Source organism: Dermacentor andersoni, chromosome 11, assembly GCF_023375885.2.
Source record: "Dermacentor andersoni chromosome 11, qqDerAnde1_hic_scaffold, whole genome shotgun sequence".
Classification (NCBI taxonomy): domain Eukaryota; kingdom Metazoa; phylum Arthropoda; class Arachnida; order Ixodida; family Ixodidae; genus Dermacentor; species Dermacentor andersoni.
The window spans coordinates 116,591,760-116,611,292 of record NC_092824.1 but is presented as its reverse complement, the minus strand read 5'-3'; the positions used below and the strand labels follow the sequence as shown (position 1 = coordinate 116,611,292).

General features: G+C 41.1%; 1 protein-coding gene across 4 annotated transcripts in view; it reads left to right on the top strand.

Moving 5' to 3' along the window:
- Positions 1-19,533, top strand: part of Ent2 (Equilibrative nucleoside transporter 2) — a 110,342-nt gene that overhangs the window by 14,385 nt on the left and 76,424 nt on the right. For all 4 annotated transcript variants that reach the window (XM_050186457.3, XM_055075469.2, XM_055075471.2 and 1 more), the window contains exons 2-8: positions 3,792-3,943; positions 4,993-5,140; positions 5,387-5,547; positions 7,410-7,507; positions 9,122-9,172; positions 14,747-14,832; positions 15,212-15,260. In XM_050186457.3, coding sequence (XP_050042414.2) covers positions 3,840-3,943; positions 4,993-5,140; positions 5,387-5,547; positions 7,410-7,507; positions 9,122-9,172; positions 14,747-14,832; positions 15,212-15,260 — 697 coding nt within the window. In that variant the 5' untranslated portion in view covers positions 3,792-3,839. The remainder of the gene's footprint in view (positions 1-3,791; positions 3,944-4,992; positions 5,141-5,386; positions 5,548-7,409; positions 7,508-9,121; positions 9,173-14,746; positions 14,833-15,211; positions 15,261-19,533) is intronic.

Sequence of the window (19,533 nt, the reverse complement as noted above, 5' to 3'; positions counted from 1 at the left end):
AAGTCAACTATCACTCAATCATGCTTTCAGTGTTGTGTGCATGCTATATTATTCTAGATTTAAATATATAGGAATGAATCCTTGTGCTAGAACTTCAGTACTATCGTATGACGCAAGCTTCACTCACTTTCGATGACCTGTTGTCCGACTTGTTTGAAGAGATGTTTGGAAGTAACTTGCGATCATGGTATTGTAGTCGGCATGCGATGCATATTTGATCACATTCGGGAATTGATTTGGCAGGCAGTCCGAAGCAGAGCTGCTTCCTGTTTAGAAGCCTTTTGAAAATTACGGCATCCATAGTTCGCCATAAAATAAGGGTCAGTAGCACTGAGAGATTTGAAAATGTTGTCTCCTGACACCCGTAAATTCTGAAAATTGCTGAAACATTTAGTTAGAATGGGCTCCACGCAGCAAGTAGCACATTTTATGACTGGGTAGGTGGGCCTCAGCTGGGTGGCTGGCCTCGGTCTTCTGGTGTTGAGCGGTAGAGCAATGACTAGCTGCTCTCCCCATCTCCGTAATTATCCGCCAACTTCGTTCTTGACACCTTTGATGTGCACCGCCCCATCCCCCATTTATCATACCATGACCCCACTTCAGTTCTTAAAATTCTTTTCCTTTAGTCACTGTCACACTCAACATTTGCCGGGCTGTTGAACAGCGCGGAAGCCCCAAAAATTTATGTATTTCTGTTTCTGCATGCATTTCAAGGCCTTTCACCTACCTGCCCTTCCATCTGCTTGTTGTGGCAGTTTCTTAGCTTCCCTGGCCCAGCACCCCAGTCCTTGATATATTTTGCTGTGCACAAATCAACGTTCTGTAGGGCTTTCTTTCATGTCTCTTATCATTCTTAACAGTGTGTACAAATTAGTCAAACAGCAAGCTCTTCTCAAGTTTATTAACATGATGAAAGTCAGAAATGAGGGGAAGAAGAAGAAAATGGGGTGGGGGGGAGTGGGGGATGCTTTTTATGCTTTTCTTCCGCGCAGCGTGGTCGACGATTTGGTCTTGTACCAGAAATGAGAAGCTCTTCGACAACACAAAGGCTTGGTGGAGAGTAACAACGCCCCCAAGGTTTATGCATGCACTCGTCCAATCTTTATCTCTGTGTGGAATTTTTAGCACTGATCCCGCCTCAGCAGTTATGGTTAATGCGATCCGGAATGAGGTACAGGCGTGTTATGTGTGCGGCTGCAATGTTCTGTGCATGGGAGAGGGATCGCCCCATGACAACTCCCTTGCCCCCATTTTCGGACCACCACTAGCCTTCGCCTAGTTTTCACATTCAAGCATTCCCTTTCATCCATGTTGCTCTGTCGGAGCCCACCTTCTGAAACTTCCTGTACCGTGGGAAAAGGTGGAAAGGACGCCTTCCCCCGGGTACACCAATGGCCACTTTTGTACTGTCGATTCTGTGGCATTCACTGTTAATGCACCTGCATTTCCTGCAGCTTATTAAACACATTATGGTTTTATTTTAAAGAAGGTTGTCTATGTGTTTGTATCCGTAAGAGCAAGAATGTTTTCGATGTTAAGAGAATTTGCTCCTACACTGTGCAAAGATAAAGAATACTGTGCAGTTTCAGAAGAAAGTGGGGTAGCTTAATTTATTTGGTTCATCAAAAGATGAGCCCCACCATGTTAGCATAATGACCTGTCCGATCACTATGTATGCCAACACTTAGCATTTGTAGTTCCTATTACATCTTAGTTCATGTTTTAACGAGATGAAACCAGCTACAGCTGCCTTTCACTGCCAGCCTCTTGTGCAGAGTAGTTTGGTCTGATTTAGTTTATACGAAAGGGCGTATGAGTAAGGCATACATTTTGGTTGAAGAAAGTGAGCTATACGGTTTAACTTTTTTACTAAATGTCTTAGCAAGCTTCAGCTGGAAATTAGGAATTGGATAAAAGTGTGCCGGATTAATGATATTTGGTGTTCAATGACTGTGTTTTATTTCCTTTTGGTGGAATGAAGCTTTCTGTAAGCACATAGGATGGGGTAGGACATTGCCCTTTCATTTTGCATCTGAGGACAGATCTGTTCTCTACCACCATGTACAGCTACTCACCTTTATGCTTCTTTTTTTTTCTTTCCCAGTTGTGCATAGCCTTTTCAACCAAAGTTTCATCCTGTCATTGATTGTCTGTATTTTGGTTCCTGAAAGCAACATATTTTTTTCCTATGGCCTGGTTCTCATTTTTAGCTGCTGATTCTTTGTGGTTGAGCTTGAAAATTGATTCATGTACTGTATCTCGGTGTCAGGAGTCAACCATTGGAATAGGTTGGAATAGGGGCCTGCAGTGTTCGTAAGCATTGCGGCGCCGCCACATGTGCAATTGCTCAAGAGCAGTTCTTATCAGTGAACTTGACACTTGGGATCACGTATCGGGCAACTCTTGTGTGGACTCTGCATGTTGCTTCTTTCTCAAGTTTTTCGGTCTCAATATGGGTCTTGGCTTTTGTTGCAGTAAAAAGGCAGATACAAAGTGCAACTGGATGTGTGGTCTGCATGATGTGAAAACTGTGGTAATTGTCTGTAGTTACTGCTTGTCACACAAGAATTTTGCAACACTGCTGGGGTTCACATCCTGATAATCTTTTTTTCTGAACAAAAGGTAACCATTTTTCAAGATTTGCCTTTTTGTTCATCATATAAAGTATGCATTTTTTTTTAGCAGTGGTATGATATTTTAAAAAGATTCAGTTATAGCGTTTCCTGAGGCTACCAGATATTGATGGGATTTCACAAACTTAAAGGTCAAACATTTATTTTCTAAGTTCTGGTTTAATTCCATGCTCATTATGTTTTATTCTAGCTAACTTGTGCCAAGCAACTTGAATTCTTTCCTATTCATAAAATTATTAAATAAATAAGGCAAATAGTATTTCAATATGCACGTTGCTTGATATGTTAGCAAGTGCACAGCCAGGTAAAAATAAATTAGGATGGTGTGTCGTTTGCTGTGATTAGTGTACAGTGTGGAATGATCAAACTATGACTGCTAGAAATTGCCTTGCTTATAGTTGCGTGTAACCGAGCACCACTTTTTAACATGCTTTTTTTTTAACCAACTGGAAAGCTATTTGCCTAATCTTGTTTCCTGATTACATAACTTGAATTTTGGTCCCTGTGGTACTTGTCAGTGGTTGACCTTTCTTTTTTTCATTCAGGGACAATACTTGATATACGTGAATGAGGGGCAGCTTTGAAAAAACTATTTTAGAATCTTGACATGTAAATGGGCTTTAAGTTCAAGTGCTGCACATTTGAAAGGCTGGACTGTAATTGTCACTACACTTATTGCATCAAATTCATATGGTCAGTATTGAGGACCACAGTTCAGTTTTCATGAACTGTAGCCATACTGTGGTAAATATAATATTTTCTGAGCACTGTTTATGCTCAATTAATGAACTTTACCACCTTAGGTACCTGTAAGGTGAGATTATGGAATGTATTAGGGTTCTTTGGACCCACAGGAATTCTCTTGAATAATGCTAACATCTTAATATAAAATTGCAGCACTATTGTCTTATTAAAATTTGGTTGATAGGGGGTATGCAAGTGAGCCTGTAAGATCAGGCTTGGCTACACCTTGTTGCCACTGCAGCAGATATGAATTAGTGTTTAATTTTCTGTGTGTTCTTTAGTCTCTTGTAATTTGCTATCATGACGAGCGATTGGACATCACACACAAATTCCTGTTCCATTCTTTCTTGTTTTACGATGTACCCATGCAAACTAATGACTAGGTTACCTCACTTTTTTCCCTTTTATTTGCAGGCATACCCACAAAATTAAATTACTTGGGCCAGAGGCTACCCTTCCACCATGGGTGAAAGAGGAAACGAATTTCCGCTTCGTCCACTAGAGGAGAATCAAGTCCTTATTTTACCTCAGAGCCAGGGACCAGCAGTTCAGCGAGCTTCTCATACGTACGTTTTTTTTTTTTTTTTTTAATTGCTTGAAGAGTTGCGTGTGTGTGATGAGCGATCTGATTGAACAATAAATAATTGATTGTGCTGGATGCTATGTATTTTGCACAATGTAAGCCCATGCCACGTACGATATATAGACAATGGAAAACAAATGTAGGGGCATCAAAGCAGTGGTTTGGTGTCTTAATGTAGTACATGTCAGGAAGTGGCACACAGGCGCTCTGTATTCATCATTGGCAACTTCTTAACACCCTGCAAATATGACGGTTTTATGTAGCCTATGAGATGATTAGTATTGTCTACTACATATGATGCTACAAGATGTTAAGGGCCATGGTTCTGGAATACTGTGGTCATCACTGTATTAGCCACCAGTGCAATGGAAAATCTTGTTCATGAGCTAAAATGCACGACAAAAGCAGAGTTTGTTCTTTGGCATAACATTTTCGGCAGCGGAAATGGGGCTATGCATAAATGAATATCAAGATAACTGTTGACATTTGCAGATCAGAGCAATAATACTGTGTGCAATTGAGCACCACAAACACTCGAGAGGCTATTCAAGGCATTGAAGTGTATCATCTGTTCAGATAACGCTCCACGGCTTTCTTGTTTCGTGCTCTACTGGTCGCGTGCATTCTGGAAACATGGCACCATTCTGAGGTTGCCATAACTGTCATATTACAAAAAGAGGCAGCAAATGTTGCATTGTAGCATCAACAGCACTGTAGAGAAGCCAACTTAACAATTTGCTTGAGGTCAATAGACCTTGCCTCATCTTTTGATTTCAAAGCTGAAGACAAACTAAAGACATCATGCCTCATAGAGATCGAATGTCATACAATAGCTGAACATGTCCTTTGACAACTGCATGTTTGCACACCTGTATGCACTGCCTGTGCATCTTGTGTGGAAGTCCCAGATTGATCTAGACAGCAAGATTTATGGCAAGCGTTTTTTGCATTGCAGATACAAAGGGTACAGGGCATTTACTGTTACCTCTGCAATGAAAAGGAGCTGATCTCGTATGACTTACCTTTATGCAGGCACATATGTGAAAGGGGTGAGGAGCTCAATGGGTTACCAGCAGTCAAGACAAGTCCCAAGGACTCCTACAACCTGCTCTACTTGATCCTGCTTGTGCATGGCATAGGCACACTCATGCCATGGAACATGTTCATCAATGCCAAGGCTGTAAGTAACCAAGCTTGCCATTCAATCGTGCTGTAAATGCAGCACCTTTATGCCTGTGACCTTATCACTGGGAAGCTCCTGGGAGCTTGGGCATCTGACTTGATTTAAGATCTATGTTTAAGATGGGTTGTAACCTTAGAATTTCTACATTTTCTCTGATAACCAGTCACCAAGTGTTCCTTGATATTGAAGAAACTATTGCTGCTGTTTCTAATTCCCTCTTCTCCTCTCCATTTTTTTCCCCAGTATTTTCAGAGTTACAAGTTGGCACCAGGTGTGCTTGCAAATGACTCGGCTGCTGCGAATGAGCTCGCACTCTACAGGAATGACTTCATGAATTACATAACGTTGGCCTCTCAGGTGCCAAATTTGCTGTGCAATTTTCTCAACCTTTTTCTTCAATTTGGGTAAGCACATATGTAATACACAGGCAACTTGAGGAAGTAAAATGTACTATAATTGACTTCTTGGTTTGCACTTGTTCTTCCAATTTCCAGCCTACCTTAATCAATTACTGAAATATAGGCATACCATTTAGGTACTTCTCTTTCGAAGCAGTGTGTGAGCTTCCTCAATATTTGTTTAGCATGACCATATTCTACGAGTGCAATAGATAATACGATAATTGTGGTTAATGTTGTACAACAAAAGGCATTCTTATAGGCAGATTTTATTGATATTGTTCGTACAGCTTTGTGTGAGCTGTAACCCAGTTATAAATACACCCTGTTTACGCAGAGTGATCAACATATTGTGTATCTTATATTTGCAGATTATGACCTATCATTTAGTACTATTACTACATGTTTTATGGTTTGGAAAGAGAAATTGTCAGTGGCAGTGCCCGTAATGAAAATGAGTCGACCTTAATAAATGGCACGTGCAGTGGTGTTGCATGCTGGTAGTACCACGGACAAACGCTACATAAATCATGTTTTAGAATACCTGGTGCTGCAAGTGACCATTTCTACTTTTTATAAGGAGCCTTGGGCTTGTGGTTCGTTCCATATTGTTTGTAGAACTTAGCAGTCATCTTTCATAGTTTTGTAGGCTTGTTCTTGCTTGCAATTTTTTTTTGTTAATGAATATGGCAAATGATACTAATTTCCAATTTCATGAGCCTTTTCTGTTCATGTGGCTTTCGTGTCACTTGGCAATTTACGCAGCATTTGTGTTCAAAACTCTTATCTTAGACAAGTCTAGATGTTATCGCCATCCTTACTCTACGGAAGATGGCATCCTAACCTATGCATGTTAAAGAACCCCAGGTGGTCCCCCACTATGGCGTGCCACATAATCAGAGTGTGGTTTTGGGACGTAAAACCCAATTCTTAATTTTTAATTTTAGCCTATGCTGCTGACCACTTTCTGATGTTGCTTGTACATTTCCAAATGTATTTAGCCATTTTCGAAAGTATATCTTGTACTGAGTCTTTAAATGTGCAGTGTGCATTTTAAATTCTGCAGAGCAACATTTTGAAATAGTTGTTTAGATGAAAATTTTCGTGTTTTGGGCTAATTTTGCAAAAGCTGTGCCATGTGTTTCGGCTTTTGAGACTACCATTTGCTTTTAATTCCAAAAATTTTCTGGTCACACTGAGCACCACTCTTGCCTGCATCTTTTCTGCTCCCCTGTGCTGTCTCAGCTTGGGGAAAGTGACTCCAAATCTTTGGATACGAGAGTGACAACCAACTGATTGAGCTTCTAGGAATGTCAGTATGTTCAAAGATTCTCATCTTGGTTAAACTATATGGTGCATGATGTCAAGGCAGTGTCCTTGCACCACATCAATGTGCAACCAAAAAGTCAACACTCACTGAAGCCAAGAACCCCAAAGGGGAGTTAAAGTACTTCAGAAGCTATGACCATTAGACTCTTTTGTAATTCTTGCATCTATGACTAGGTACCTACTATTGGAAGTTGCAATAGTGCTACTAAAGCATGGCGTAAATTCTTTATATGTTACTCGTAAACAAAAATAAGTTGCATCACAGCATACGTGACCAAGAAGGCTATCACTAAAGTTTTTTATGAATGCAGTGCAAGGAAATGCTGAATTTTAAGGCCTTCACATGGATTTCAATCAGATTAACCTTTCTAGGTCTTTTTTAATGCTGTCAGATGATATTTGTATAAACCTTTTTTGGGGACAATGCTAAAAATGCAGCATGTTCTGAAAATGGGCTTAGCTCTTGTGGCAGCACCAGTAGAGGTACTATGTGCTGTCTTACGGATCTGGTGAACCTTCTTTTTCTCCCTCCACCCCAGAGACCGTAGCCTCACGCCAAGAATTGTCATTAGTATCCTCGTTGAAGCTGCAGTGTTTATTGCAACTGTTGTGTTGGCCATGGTGGACTCGTCTGCATGTAAGAGCGTTTTTATTTTATACTTGTACTTATTATGGGCATGCAAATATTATTCGAAACTTCCGAATAACAAGTCAACTACTGTTGGCCTATTCAATTTGGCCTTCAGATTAAATAGTCATTATTTGTAAATGTGAATATTTTTCAAATAGTTTAGGATATTTAAAGGTCTTGAAATGTGCTTAACAATATAAGATTAGAGCAATATTTACAATAAGTGTCATCCTTGCAGCCACAGTAGGCATATAAACTGGGCAATTATATAGTGGACCAGGCTAAGTCGCTCATGGAGAAAGACTACCATTTAAACCGTGATCATTTGCAGTCTCCGAAGAATCTTTAGTGTGCAAACAAGCTGCTTATATGTTTTTAATGCTCTCTTGGTACTTTTAATAAGCAAGGCCTCATAATGTGCAGTGTAATGACAGAAACTTGTGAAAAGTATAGATTGTTTTTAATATACAATATAACATATACCTACATTGCTTTATAATATTGCTGAAAATAGCTGTTCATTATTCAAAAAGTATTCAATTCAATCTAAACGATTACTGTATGCACACCCCTACTTCTACTTTAAGATGTTCAGCTGCATAGCACTGCGATCATGGAACTTTATTGCAGGTGAAGTCACAATATGGAAGGGTGGTCCACTTTCATTTTGCAACATTTGTTAGCTGCAGGGAATGAAAGTACCTACAGTGCAGGCTTTTTTGTAGGTTTGAACAGTGTAATATGTACCACTTGTGGTACCATGGCATCATTGTTGGTGTTGGCACTTTCTAGCAACCTTGCATCTGTGTATGATCGTATGAGGAATACGATTTAATGCATGCATTTTCTTTACTATGAGCTTGTATATTCATAATATTTTGTTCTGCATCATGTTGAATGCATTGAATGTTTATACATGCAGTAGTGAGGACTGTGGATGTCCATTTGTGAACAAAAATTTGCAGAGCATGGGTCCCTTGAAGAAAATAACTAATTGTTGCATAAGCATCCAATCTGCAATCAAGAAATGTAGGCCATACTTTGCTTGTCATTCGGGTTGGGTATCTAGTGGCTGCAAGTGTTTTTTCTTATTAGACACCATTGGTTGATGTACTTTTGTGCACAATTGCACTTCTCTGGGATCTTTACCTTTGTTTAGCTAGGTAGCAGTATATTAGTACCATTGTGAATTGTGGCTTTAGTTTTCCTAAGCATAATCAATTGCAATAATTATGTTAGCTTGGACTATGAGAAATTTTATAGTTAAGCAGGACTGGTATAATTTAATTTTCTTTCATCCAATTTTATTCATTTGATATGCACTGCTCATGACTGTCCGATTGTTGTGGTACTGTATGTGGAATACTACTTGTACTGCAAGTGAAGTATAAATAACAGGAATTGGAATAGAATTGTTACGTTATCCCAGCCAAGGTCTGCTACACTGCTGCTGGCACTCGCATCACGCTAGGAAACGCAGTTATGAACATTGGTGGCATTTTTATGACTGAATTTTAGTCTGAAGTAAGGTATAGTGCTTTTCAGACTCATTAATATCAGGGTCTAAAGATTCTATGTTCGAATGTTGTAGGTACAACTAAATGCATTATCTTCTTCCAGGGCCAATCACATTCTTCTACATAACCATGGCCCTTGTGATTGTGCTGAACAGTAAGTCGCTCCAGTGTTATAACAGTTTGATATGTTTGTCTGTAACAAGGTAGATTGTTTTCTGTTTGTTGTGATAGTTCTCCCTCAGTGCTTCTCGTTTTTCTTTTGACGTGTTTGGGCTGTCTGTCTTACTTGTTTCAATGTGTTGCGTGGGGTCAGTCATGTGTTGCACATGAATGTGCTTTCTTGAGTTGCTGAATATTATGTGTAATGTGCAGGGCTCTGTTGCTCAAAGCTGTGTTTGCCTGCACTTGGCAGCATAACATGTGGCAATAGCGACTGAAAATACTTTTTTTTTATGATCACTGCTTAAGCACGAGGCTATGCTACCAACCTCAGGGAGGTTTTCCTCAATACATGGGCTTTGGGTATTGTTAGGGGGAAAAATGGAAATTAGTTCAAACTAAAAGAAATGTTAAGATTTTATGCCAGGCCTAATTTGGCTTCTAATTTATTTCCGTCCTTGGCTACTAATTGCAGAGTGGTGGCTATTGCCAGCATCAATATCTTCCTTGGTTTACCTGTGTAGATGTATATTTTGATCCATACTGCATTGGCCAATAACTTGTATTGGGACATAATTTCAGCTCAGCGTGAAGGACTTTACTCTTTTAATGCTTCAATGAAAAATTGCATGGTGCTTTGATAATATGAAGGAAGTCTTTTTTAAATCCATGTTAGGAGAAAGTTGGTCTCTAGGTTGGCATCCTAGTGAAGAGGGCCTCTACATAGAAGCAAAGCATGGCAGGCATATATAACTTGAATTTCTAAAAACTCCACGACTGTATATTGTTTGTGGTCGTCGTAGCATTAAATGAAATCCTGTTTAAACCAGCTGCAAACCTTTCTGAAATGCCTTTGTACTTGAGAAATTATGACTTGTTACTGTGCAAATGACAGACATGGCACACTTCTCCTTGTGTGGTTATCGAGTCTCTTGTTGTTAGGTGTAGTATTAAACAGATAGAATTAAGTATAGGTTCATGATGCTGGTATTACTTACCTTCCCAAGAACTGTTTCCCGAAAATCGCCATAGGCAATGCAGGACTGTTGTGAGCTTTTGCTTGAAAGCTTAAGGAGAGTGGTCATGTGAACTTCCCCATTACTGCATTTGCAGAAGTTTGAAGATGTGGGCAGATATTGATATGTAAACTGTGGACAGTTCTGTTGCTCTGAATGTGTTATTTTGGATATACTGCATAAACTTACTGTAGGCAATAATTTTATATAATCCCCATGTGCTGGTTTGGGGGTGCCAACTCTACGACGCCATAACACACTTGTCAGGCGAGTTGTGCATATTTACATTAGTAAGATCTTGATGAGGGCTAGTTGGTTCATACTTAGAACTGAGGTGAAACAGCGCGAAAAAGACGAGGACACAAGGAAACGAAGGAAACAGCGCTTGTCTGTGGTATTCGTTTCCTTGTGTCCTCGTCTTTTTCGCGCTGTTTCACCTCAGTTCTAAGTGCATATTTAGTGTGTACTGTGAATACCTTGATGGCGATGTGAGAAAGGGAGGTGCTTTGCAGCTGTAGAAGAGAAAGCATCAGCAGCATTATTTAACATAGTTTAACTGTATTACTGTTAATGTCCCAACTTTGTACGCGCTGGCTGATTTACACAACTTCTAATAAAATAATCGGTGGGGATTACCTAACAGATGCCAGTGCTGGGCAGTATCGAAGATACCTGCATCTTAGATACTATCTTAGATACTCTTTGGCTATCTTGTATCTGTATCATGATATGTCTGGCAAGATGCGTATCAGTATCTCTATCTCTGATACGTGAAGGAGTGTATCATGTATCTTAAGATAAAAGATCCCACGAAACTAGAACAATACCCCACGAAGCTATAACCTTTAGCTGAACACCACTTCTCAATCTGATACTGCTTCCACTTAGCCACCAGAATAAAAGTACAGGCAGCGCCATTCTTTTATCTTTCTGCCAGAGCCCTCCAGCGAGGGCAGGGGATGAGAGCTGCACGCCCCTATTGGTGGAGCAGAGCAAGTGGTGGCTCTTGCGCAGTTTCGACAAAAACAAGTGTGAACATCTGCATGCAGCCCATCTTTCATTTTCTAGATTTTTTTCTTTTAGTTGCGTTGGTGCCATGACGCTCGTAGCTACCATACCGTGCTGCGTGTGCCAATGCGTGCGGCTTGAATATGTTGCTAACGAATGCTTTTGCCAGCAGATAAGTAGAATATGAAAGGTCATTGCAACTTTATGTGCTCTGTGTGTACACGATGCGTCGCAAAAAAATATTGCCACTAGCATTGTTCCTTCTGTATGCCTTTCTTCCAGGGATCCTGTATTTTGTAAAGGGTAATACGTTTGGAGACAAAGTAAAACTCCACAGCGGTGTTTTCGCCATTGTGCTGCGATGAGGCTTCTTATTGACGTTCTTGTTATTAGATGGCTACCCGCTAGCTGTTCGGCAAGCAAAGCAGTGACACATCAATTACAAAAGCAACGAGCAAGAACCTCTGACGCACACCATTAAAGAGCAATCATGTTAAGCAGCTAAAGCAACCTCAATAATTTATCTCACGATAAAAATATACTTTGAGCAAAAAAAAAAAATTGACATAATAATAGAGTAACAGGCATTTCATTGAAATGAAAGAAACTTAGTCGGAGTTAAGAAATTTCTAAGCAAACCTGTTCTTTTTTTGTGCATACGTATTTGCTAGCTGCTACATTATGTAGATCTACAATAAGAAATTTGCAAATGTATCGAAGTATCTTAAGGTAAAAGTCGAAAGTATAGCATCAGATACAATAATTGCGGTAGTATCATGTATCTGTATCTCAAATACTTGTTGCCTGAGTATCTTGTATCGTGTCATGATACAGTTGCAAAGTATCTTTTCCCAGCCTTGGCAGATGCAAGCTAGCCATGGCTGGTTTTGGAATGCTTTTATTATCCAGCTGTTATTATTCAGCTACGTATAACCTAGGCCTTAGTGAATGCTTCACAAAAACCCCTTTTTGCTAAGTGGTGACCTGTAAACTGAGGATCATGTTCATAGCTCCAGTAAAGCAACAAGCAGGGCATTGTATCTTTCCCACATATGTGTTTGAAACTGCAGGCACATCAGTACTGAAAGGCTGGACAATTATGGAATAAACATTTGGTGTAGTATATTTTCAGAATATTTGGAATTGCAATATTTGAAAGTGTTAGTTAATGTCACTTGAAGCAAATGATGCAAGCGCTTCTTCTTGCAATTCTGTCCATACACTTGTCTGCATTTTATTGCAAAAGTGCATTCCACGCAATTCTTATTTGCCAGCTGCTTGATTAAGTTGGGATGAAAACAGCGGGCTTGAAGTGCTACCAAAACATGTGTATAAGACGGTAGCTTCCTTTATTTTTGTTGGCACCACGTTTTCTGTAGTGTCAGCTCTTTGCAATGTAATGCTCTAAAGTGACGGGCGCAGTTTATAAATTCTTGAACGTGGGGATGCTGTCCATGCTGACTGGAAAAAGTCAGTTTTGCTCAAAAGGTGAAGCGTTAACCCTTTGAGGGTTGAATTATTTTGAAAAAAGCTTTCCCAGGTGGTCAAATTACTTTATTGCGGATCTTGAATGTACAAAATGTATAAAGTCGGGAATAAATAGGAAAAAAAATATAGGAACAGTATTTTGGTGTCTGCATCACTCAGAACTGCAAAATGTTCAATAGTATTTCAGAGTGTGGTACTCCTTGAAACATGGGTCTATGCATAGCGCCTTATCACAGTCTGCACACCTAAAATGCGTGTCTGTTCTGCTCTTGGAGCGACGAGTTGTGTTGGCGCACACGTGACATCTTGTCTGCGTGCGGCTGCCTTGGGCAGAGGTCTGAGGCACCCTCTCGCGTAAGCGTGTTGCCGCAGAGAGCGAGAATACCTCGTGAGTGGTGACGATAAACAAGCTAAGAGCAGCGCCAATCAAGATAGAAATAAACTTCCACCGGCCCTGCGAAAGTGTGCCGACAAAGAGGAAAATCACGTTTCGCGTGCCTCCGTTGCGATCACGCGGCGGAACCGAAACTGCGAAAGCGTGTTGCTGCTGAGAGCGAGAATACCTCATGAGCAGCGGTGATAAACAACCTAAGAGCAGCACCAGTCAAGATAGAAATCAACCTCCACCGCCCCTGCAAGAGAGTGCCGACAAAGAGAAAAATCACGTTGCGCGCGCCTCCATTGCGATCACGGGGCGAAACTGAAACCGCAAATGGGGTGTTGCCGCAGTCTGCGCAACGCACTGAAGCTAGAGATCAGTTTTATCTTCCCAAGAAGGTAGCACAAATTTCAAACGCTTCTTGTAAGTCTAAGAGGTGGCAGCACCTCCCAGAAAGCACGTGCTATCGTCATTATGGCATGAAATTTCAAAGGAGGGTTGAAACCGTACTCGTACGGCAAAGACCTTGCGGGACAGAAAACCGCTGTACATGTATGGCAAAAACCTTCAAAGGGTTAACAGCGATAGCAAATTAGTAGACAGCTTTACGAAATAAGAATAGTAATTTCATCGGCCATATAAATGTCTAAACATTCTCTTACTAACTAAATTAAGAAGCACGGTGTGGCGCGCACAGGCAAGCATAAACACATGTCACTCGATGAGCGCAGACGCTCGTCAAAACAGTGTTGTGAGCAAGAGTGGCAGCAGCAGCGAGTGAATTGAGCTTTGCGCTGCATCTTGCTTCAAAAGGAACTAAGCAGCGAGAACACACCGCACACGAAGCTATCAGCCGTCGGTGCATCTATACTTTATACTCGTTGCAGGTCGATTTCAAGACATGGCCTGTGCTTCCTCTCTGCCTTCCTGCCTTGCACTCATGATATCAAGCCATCATTCTCGACTCATCCTCACGCGCTTTCACTCGCATCTACAGAAAACAGCGCGCGGCCATAGTGTTATCGCACTTGGACTTTATATGGAACATTATGTCGATGCTGACGGCGGTGCAAATGCGCTTGGAGTGCCCATATAATTGCTATTACAAAAAAAGAAAAGCACCCAAATAGTTCTGACGAGATGATTGGCATATCGTAGGGCAAAGAGTTCTGGAGGCATTTATTTCATAAACTTTGTGTTCGAGTATTTCTGTGCTGATCATAACTTGCACTTCATGGAAAATGCATGTGCTTCAAAGCTCTGACCCAGTGCTATAGCCCATGCAATATTGTCATGATAATGGAACAAGTTATGCCTTTGATAACTTAACAGTGGTTTTTACATATTCATGACATTCGTTGTCACAAGAGCACAGGGTAGGCTTTTTCTTTGCTGCTTACTTGGCTTTTCATTACCAGATGCCAAGCTAAACACTGCTTGACTGTGCCCCAGGAACATATGCTTTTCACCGCAATTCGCTCTAGGTGGCACCACTTGTCCAGCATGAATCAGTAATGCAGGGGACCTGTACGATCTGGGTCTGATATAAAGAATGCCACTTTTAGCATTATTTCAGTTCCTTTTTATTGTATGACAACTTGAGCATTAGTGCATGTTTTTCTATTACTCTGTCTGTTGCAACATTCTACACCAACCTCTCTTTGGTGTCTCACTGCAGTGGCCTGTGGCGTTTACCAGAACAGCATTTATGGTGTTGCTGCCCGACTTCCAGGCAAATACTCGAATGCTGTTGTCCTTGGTTCGGTAAGCATATGGCAGTGCATTCTCATATTGCTAAAACTTTTTTGTATTTAATGGTGTTTTGATAGCACGAATAGTTTAGCTTATCTTCATTTCTTGTCTGGTACACATACAGTAACATTTTGCTGACTTGAGAGCTGCCTTTGTGGCCAGGAGTATGTTGCAAAAGCAAACAGACTTGCAGTAATGTTGCAAAATGAACACCAGTGTATAAGGCGTGAACTTTGTGTGCCTGATTGTATTGATATGCCCTGGGTTCAGAATTAAAAAAAAAAAATTGTACTGCATAATTTCCTGTATGAAATTCTATTTTTATTGTATTTACGAGGAGAAGCACGTTTGTTTTGCTGTTCAGTAAATTTCCATAAAAATTTCTTTGCAGAACATCAGTGGTACGGCTACTTCTCTACTAAACATTTTCACCATAGCAGGTGAGGGACATCTTTATCCCTTGTCCTATTTTGCTTTTTGATGTGTTTGTCTGTACATTGGACACAATGACTGGAAGTAGGGCTGTACCTGCATAAGTGTAACAAGAGTTCTTATTTTTCTTCATATTTGATGTTCTGTAATTATAGCAAGTCAGCTTTAGAAACAGTAGACCCAAACTGCCCTGTGTATGAAAGAACCCGAGCAGAGTTTGGATTCTGCATATGTACGTACACTGCCCCTGTTGCAGTTTCGTGGGTACACTAAGCCACTTGTGGCCGCTATTTCTAAAGCTCTCTAGAAACCATGAAATAAGATTTTCTTCTTGAAACCCCCCATTTTCATTATTGCGATAGCAATTGTACAGACACTCAAGATGCATTTGCACCATCATGCCGTCCTGTTATCAATGGCACATGCGTAGCCAGCACATGGAGGGTCGAAGGTCACCAGAGACGCGAGAGCCACGTGCATTTTGCGACAAATTGACAGCAAATTGAATTGAATTGAATTCTGGGGTTTTACATTCCAAAACCATGATTTGATTATGACGCATGCCGTAGTGGGTGACTCTGGATTAATTTTGACTGGCAGGGGATCTTCAATGTGTCCCCAACGGGCTCCCCTTTCAACTTTGTTTAATGAGGTTCAAGTGTAGTGGTCTGAGCAAAACCGACAGTACATTTCATGCTCCAAATATTTTCTTTTAGTCTCATCTTCTGCACCATTGAGAATGGGCATTATGAGATGCCTATGGTAGCTGCAAGGGCACTGTTTCTGCTTTGCAGCAGTAGTAGTTCCACGTGCTGTGTCGCTCCTTTGCATTGTCCCTCATATTGTTAGAGTATTGTCTGAGAAGCTTCAACACATTAAGCCTTACTATTGCTTTTACTGTTTATTCTGACATTGTCCACTGTTGAAAACTTGGTTGGATATCTTACAATATTTGCCTTGCATGTGGTAAAAGATCACATTAACAAATCTCTAAAAATGTTTTTCTCGGTCTTGTAAAAGGTCTTGTGCTACGGAAATAGTTTTATGGTGTCTGTGTTAGTTATTTATAGTGTCATGCGAATGTTTGAATTTTTTTAATACAGCATAGACTGCTTATAATGTAAGTCACCTGAGTCGTGAATTTCCACACTATGACTAAAACGACACTTTTCGAAGGCTGTGCACATCCTAAACGTATAGACCAAGCAACTGCCTGTCTCCCGAAATCGAAGCATACAACTGGGATGTGCCCTCAGTTTCATTGGTGAGGTAGTTCCTACGCTTTCCAAGTGCTGTACAGCCACTGCGAAGCATTTCATTGACTCTGCCCCAAACTACAACTTTGGCCACTGGCTCCATATGAGGTGGTGCTGGTTAGGCCTAGCTGACAAGGGTGCTGGGCGACAGCCGTCATAGGTAGTTGGCCCTTGATATGTGTTTGTACCCGTAGGCGAATACATGGAGATCTGGGTCGAGATCATGTCCACAGGCTGAACTTACAGCAGCTGCATGAAGCAGGGTTTGCAGGCAATCAGCTGGCAACTACCATGTATGCGTATATTAAAAGTTTAATGCGCGTACTGGTAGGAATGGCAAAAGCTCGCGTGTGGATAACATTCCTAAATGATGAATTTGTGGGACGCAGTTTAAACTGACAGTGTCAGGAGTCAAGGTCGAACTTGTGACATCTGCACTTTGTGATGATGCACATCGTGACAGGTGAACACAAAACACATTCACAGTCTCTACTAATTTTTCTGTGGCTCTCGAGAGGTAAAAAAAATCAACAAACTTATTTTAGCATCGAAATTTGTTTTTATGGCCTGCCCAATAATCGACATCTTAGAGACATCGTTTGTGTCTGGAAATATCAGTCGGCAATTGTACTTACTTTCCGCATACAAACTGAAGAGCCAAAGAGTAACAATACACACCTGTTCGGTTAGGTAACTGTATTTTGCACAAGAACTTTTCATACTCAGCCTAAAATTCAGATTGTCAGGCAGACCGCGAAAGATTAAATTTTCACGGCACGATTGGTTTTTAAGTTCACGTCCAGGGCAAAAGGCTTCTCTTTCACCTGGCAACCCTTGCGCACCCGCTGAATGAGTGAGTTGCCACCATATTTAAAATCAAAGGTTATTTCTGTTTCCTGCTTGTTCGCTTGCTTCGCGTTTCCTGCCTCCTCCTCCACATGGCCCTCGTCGCACTCCCCACAGCACCTCGTTGAGAAGTACATTCCCTGCCTTGCTTCTCTGAAGGATTTTCTGGAAACCGCATTATAGTAAGCTTCCTTCTTGTGCAGCTCCACTATAAGCAGTATGCATCTGCATCGAGTTCTATGGGAAAATAAATGGGAGCCAGAATAGATGGCATTATGTCCAGTCTTTGCACAATAAGCAGTTATGTCATAAGTGGTCGCAGCTGTACTAGATTCAAATATTTTGCTATTCGATATTCGCTTAAAAAATTAATCTTGGACTTTTTGAAGTGTTATGATCGATTTTCCATGTTTAGCTTTGCCGCAATATAGTTGTGTTATGCAGTGAAGCATATGATTTACGCAGTGAAGCATACCAAGAGTGGACAAGGGGCACTGTGGCAGGGCCAAGTATATTTTTCTTATGCATGTGTGCACACGCCTTCTCCGGTCGCAGTAGAAACACCAAGGCATTTAATAAGTGTAACCGATATGTCTAATTGGAATAAAAGCATTGGTATGTCACTATCTTTTGTTTACGCAACCTCTAGTCATTGCCATAGTTTATTTTTAATTTGTGCATTGTTTTACTGATGTGTACATCTCATTAACTTCCTATATGCATAAGACTGTTGCATCGTGCTTTGCTGTTTATTAGCCTCTTTGTTTGTCCGACACTTGGCAAACAAATTCTACAGTGCGAAATCTTGTCCTCATTCTTCGACAGAACAAGTAATTAGTTATGCATATGAGTTTACAGCCACTTCTCTGCACAATAGCTATCTTATATTTGACTCGAACATGTCCATCCCAAATCGCCAGTCACTTCGAACTAAAGATTCATTATTAGCATGTGCCTAGTTTCACATTGGCGCAGGGCAGCTAAGAACTTATTTTAGGAATTGTAATCATCAGCATTGTTGAAAATATATGTGCTAATGAGTGCCTTGCATTTCCCATGCCATTTCTTGGAAGATACTCTTCTTTGGATTATGTAAAGTGTTAGCTCAAGCAGGCTGTACAACAGTTTTCTTAAATAATACACTCAAAACTCGCAATCATGAAATTACTGCGAAATGCAAAAAAGTTCGCTTTCACGCGAGAATTTTTGACGTGAGAATGAAACTGAAAAGACAGAAAAAAGGCCTATGAAAATATAATAAAAATTAAAAATTCACTGACGATTGTGATACTCCTTAATGCGAAATTTGAGCGCAGCTCTATACGTGACTTTTGGTTGGGGCAAACAGTCTGTCTCGTGCGACACATTGCAAACAGAGCAAAGAGGGGCACGACTGCCTCGCTAACCCGGAGATCGCAAGAGACAGTACGTGGGTGACATGTGGGTGTGATTCACAACCGCCGCTGCAGACAGACCTCCGCTCATTCAGTGCTTTGTTTACATACAGACGACACGGACTACTCTGGCGCCACATCATAGCCATCATTGCCGCAAAGCCCGTCTTGCACTGCACTAAGATTTTCTTCACACTTTGGCCATACCTTCCTCCTTCGCTTTCTGCCTCATAGCTCTGCTGCATCCTCCTCTTCCGCTTTCGTCCTCACACTCTTCGCTATCACCGTCTTTCGTCTCCTGCTACACTGCTCGTTCGTTCAGCTACGAGGGAAAATGCTGACACCAATGCTTGCCACGGGAATGGCCGCTTAAGAGCTGAGTAAGCTTTATTGCCAAAAGTCTCTAAGCTTACTTTGCTGAGCCTTGCCTTGCAGCAACTTGACAGCAGTGCCGTCACACTACAAAGTGTTCCGTTGCCAACTCATCATCGTGCTTGCTAAAAAAATGAATTGATGGCATCTAACATATCCTGCAGGTGTGTTAGATTTTGATATTTTGAGCCTCGGTGGTCCTCACCATTGTCAGCTTCACAGAGGTTACTTAAGATGGCCTCGTTGGTCATCTCCTCGTGTACAGTGCCATCCGTACAAAAAACTTGTCGATGCTGAGGCCATCTGGAACTTTGTTTTCCACGGCGCAGTTGATGCCCATGCGTTATTCAGCGATGGCGCCACTGTGGCGGCAGCACTGTTATCAAGTGTACCTTCGGGCAAATCTTCCTCCA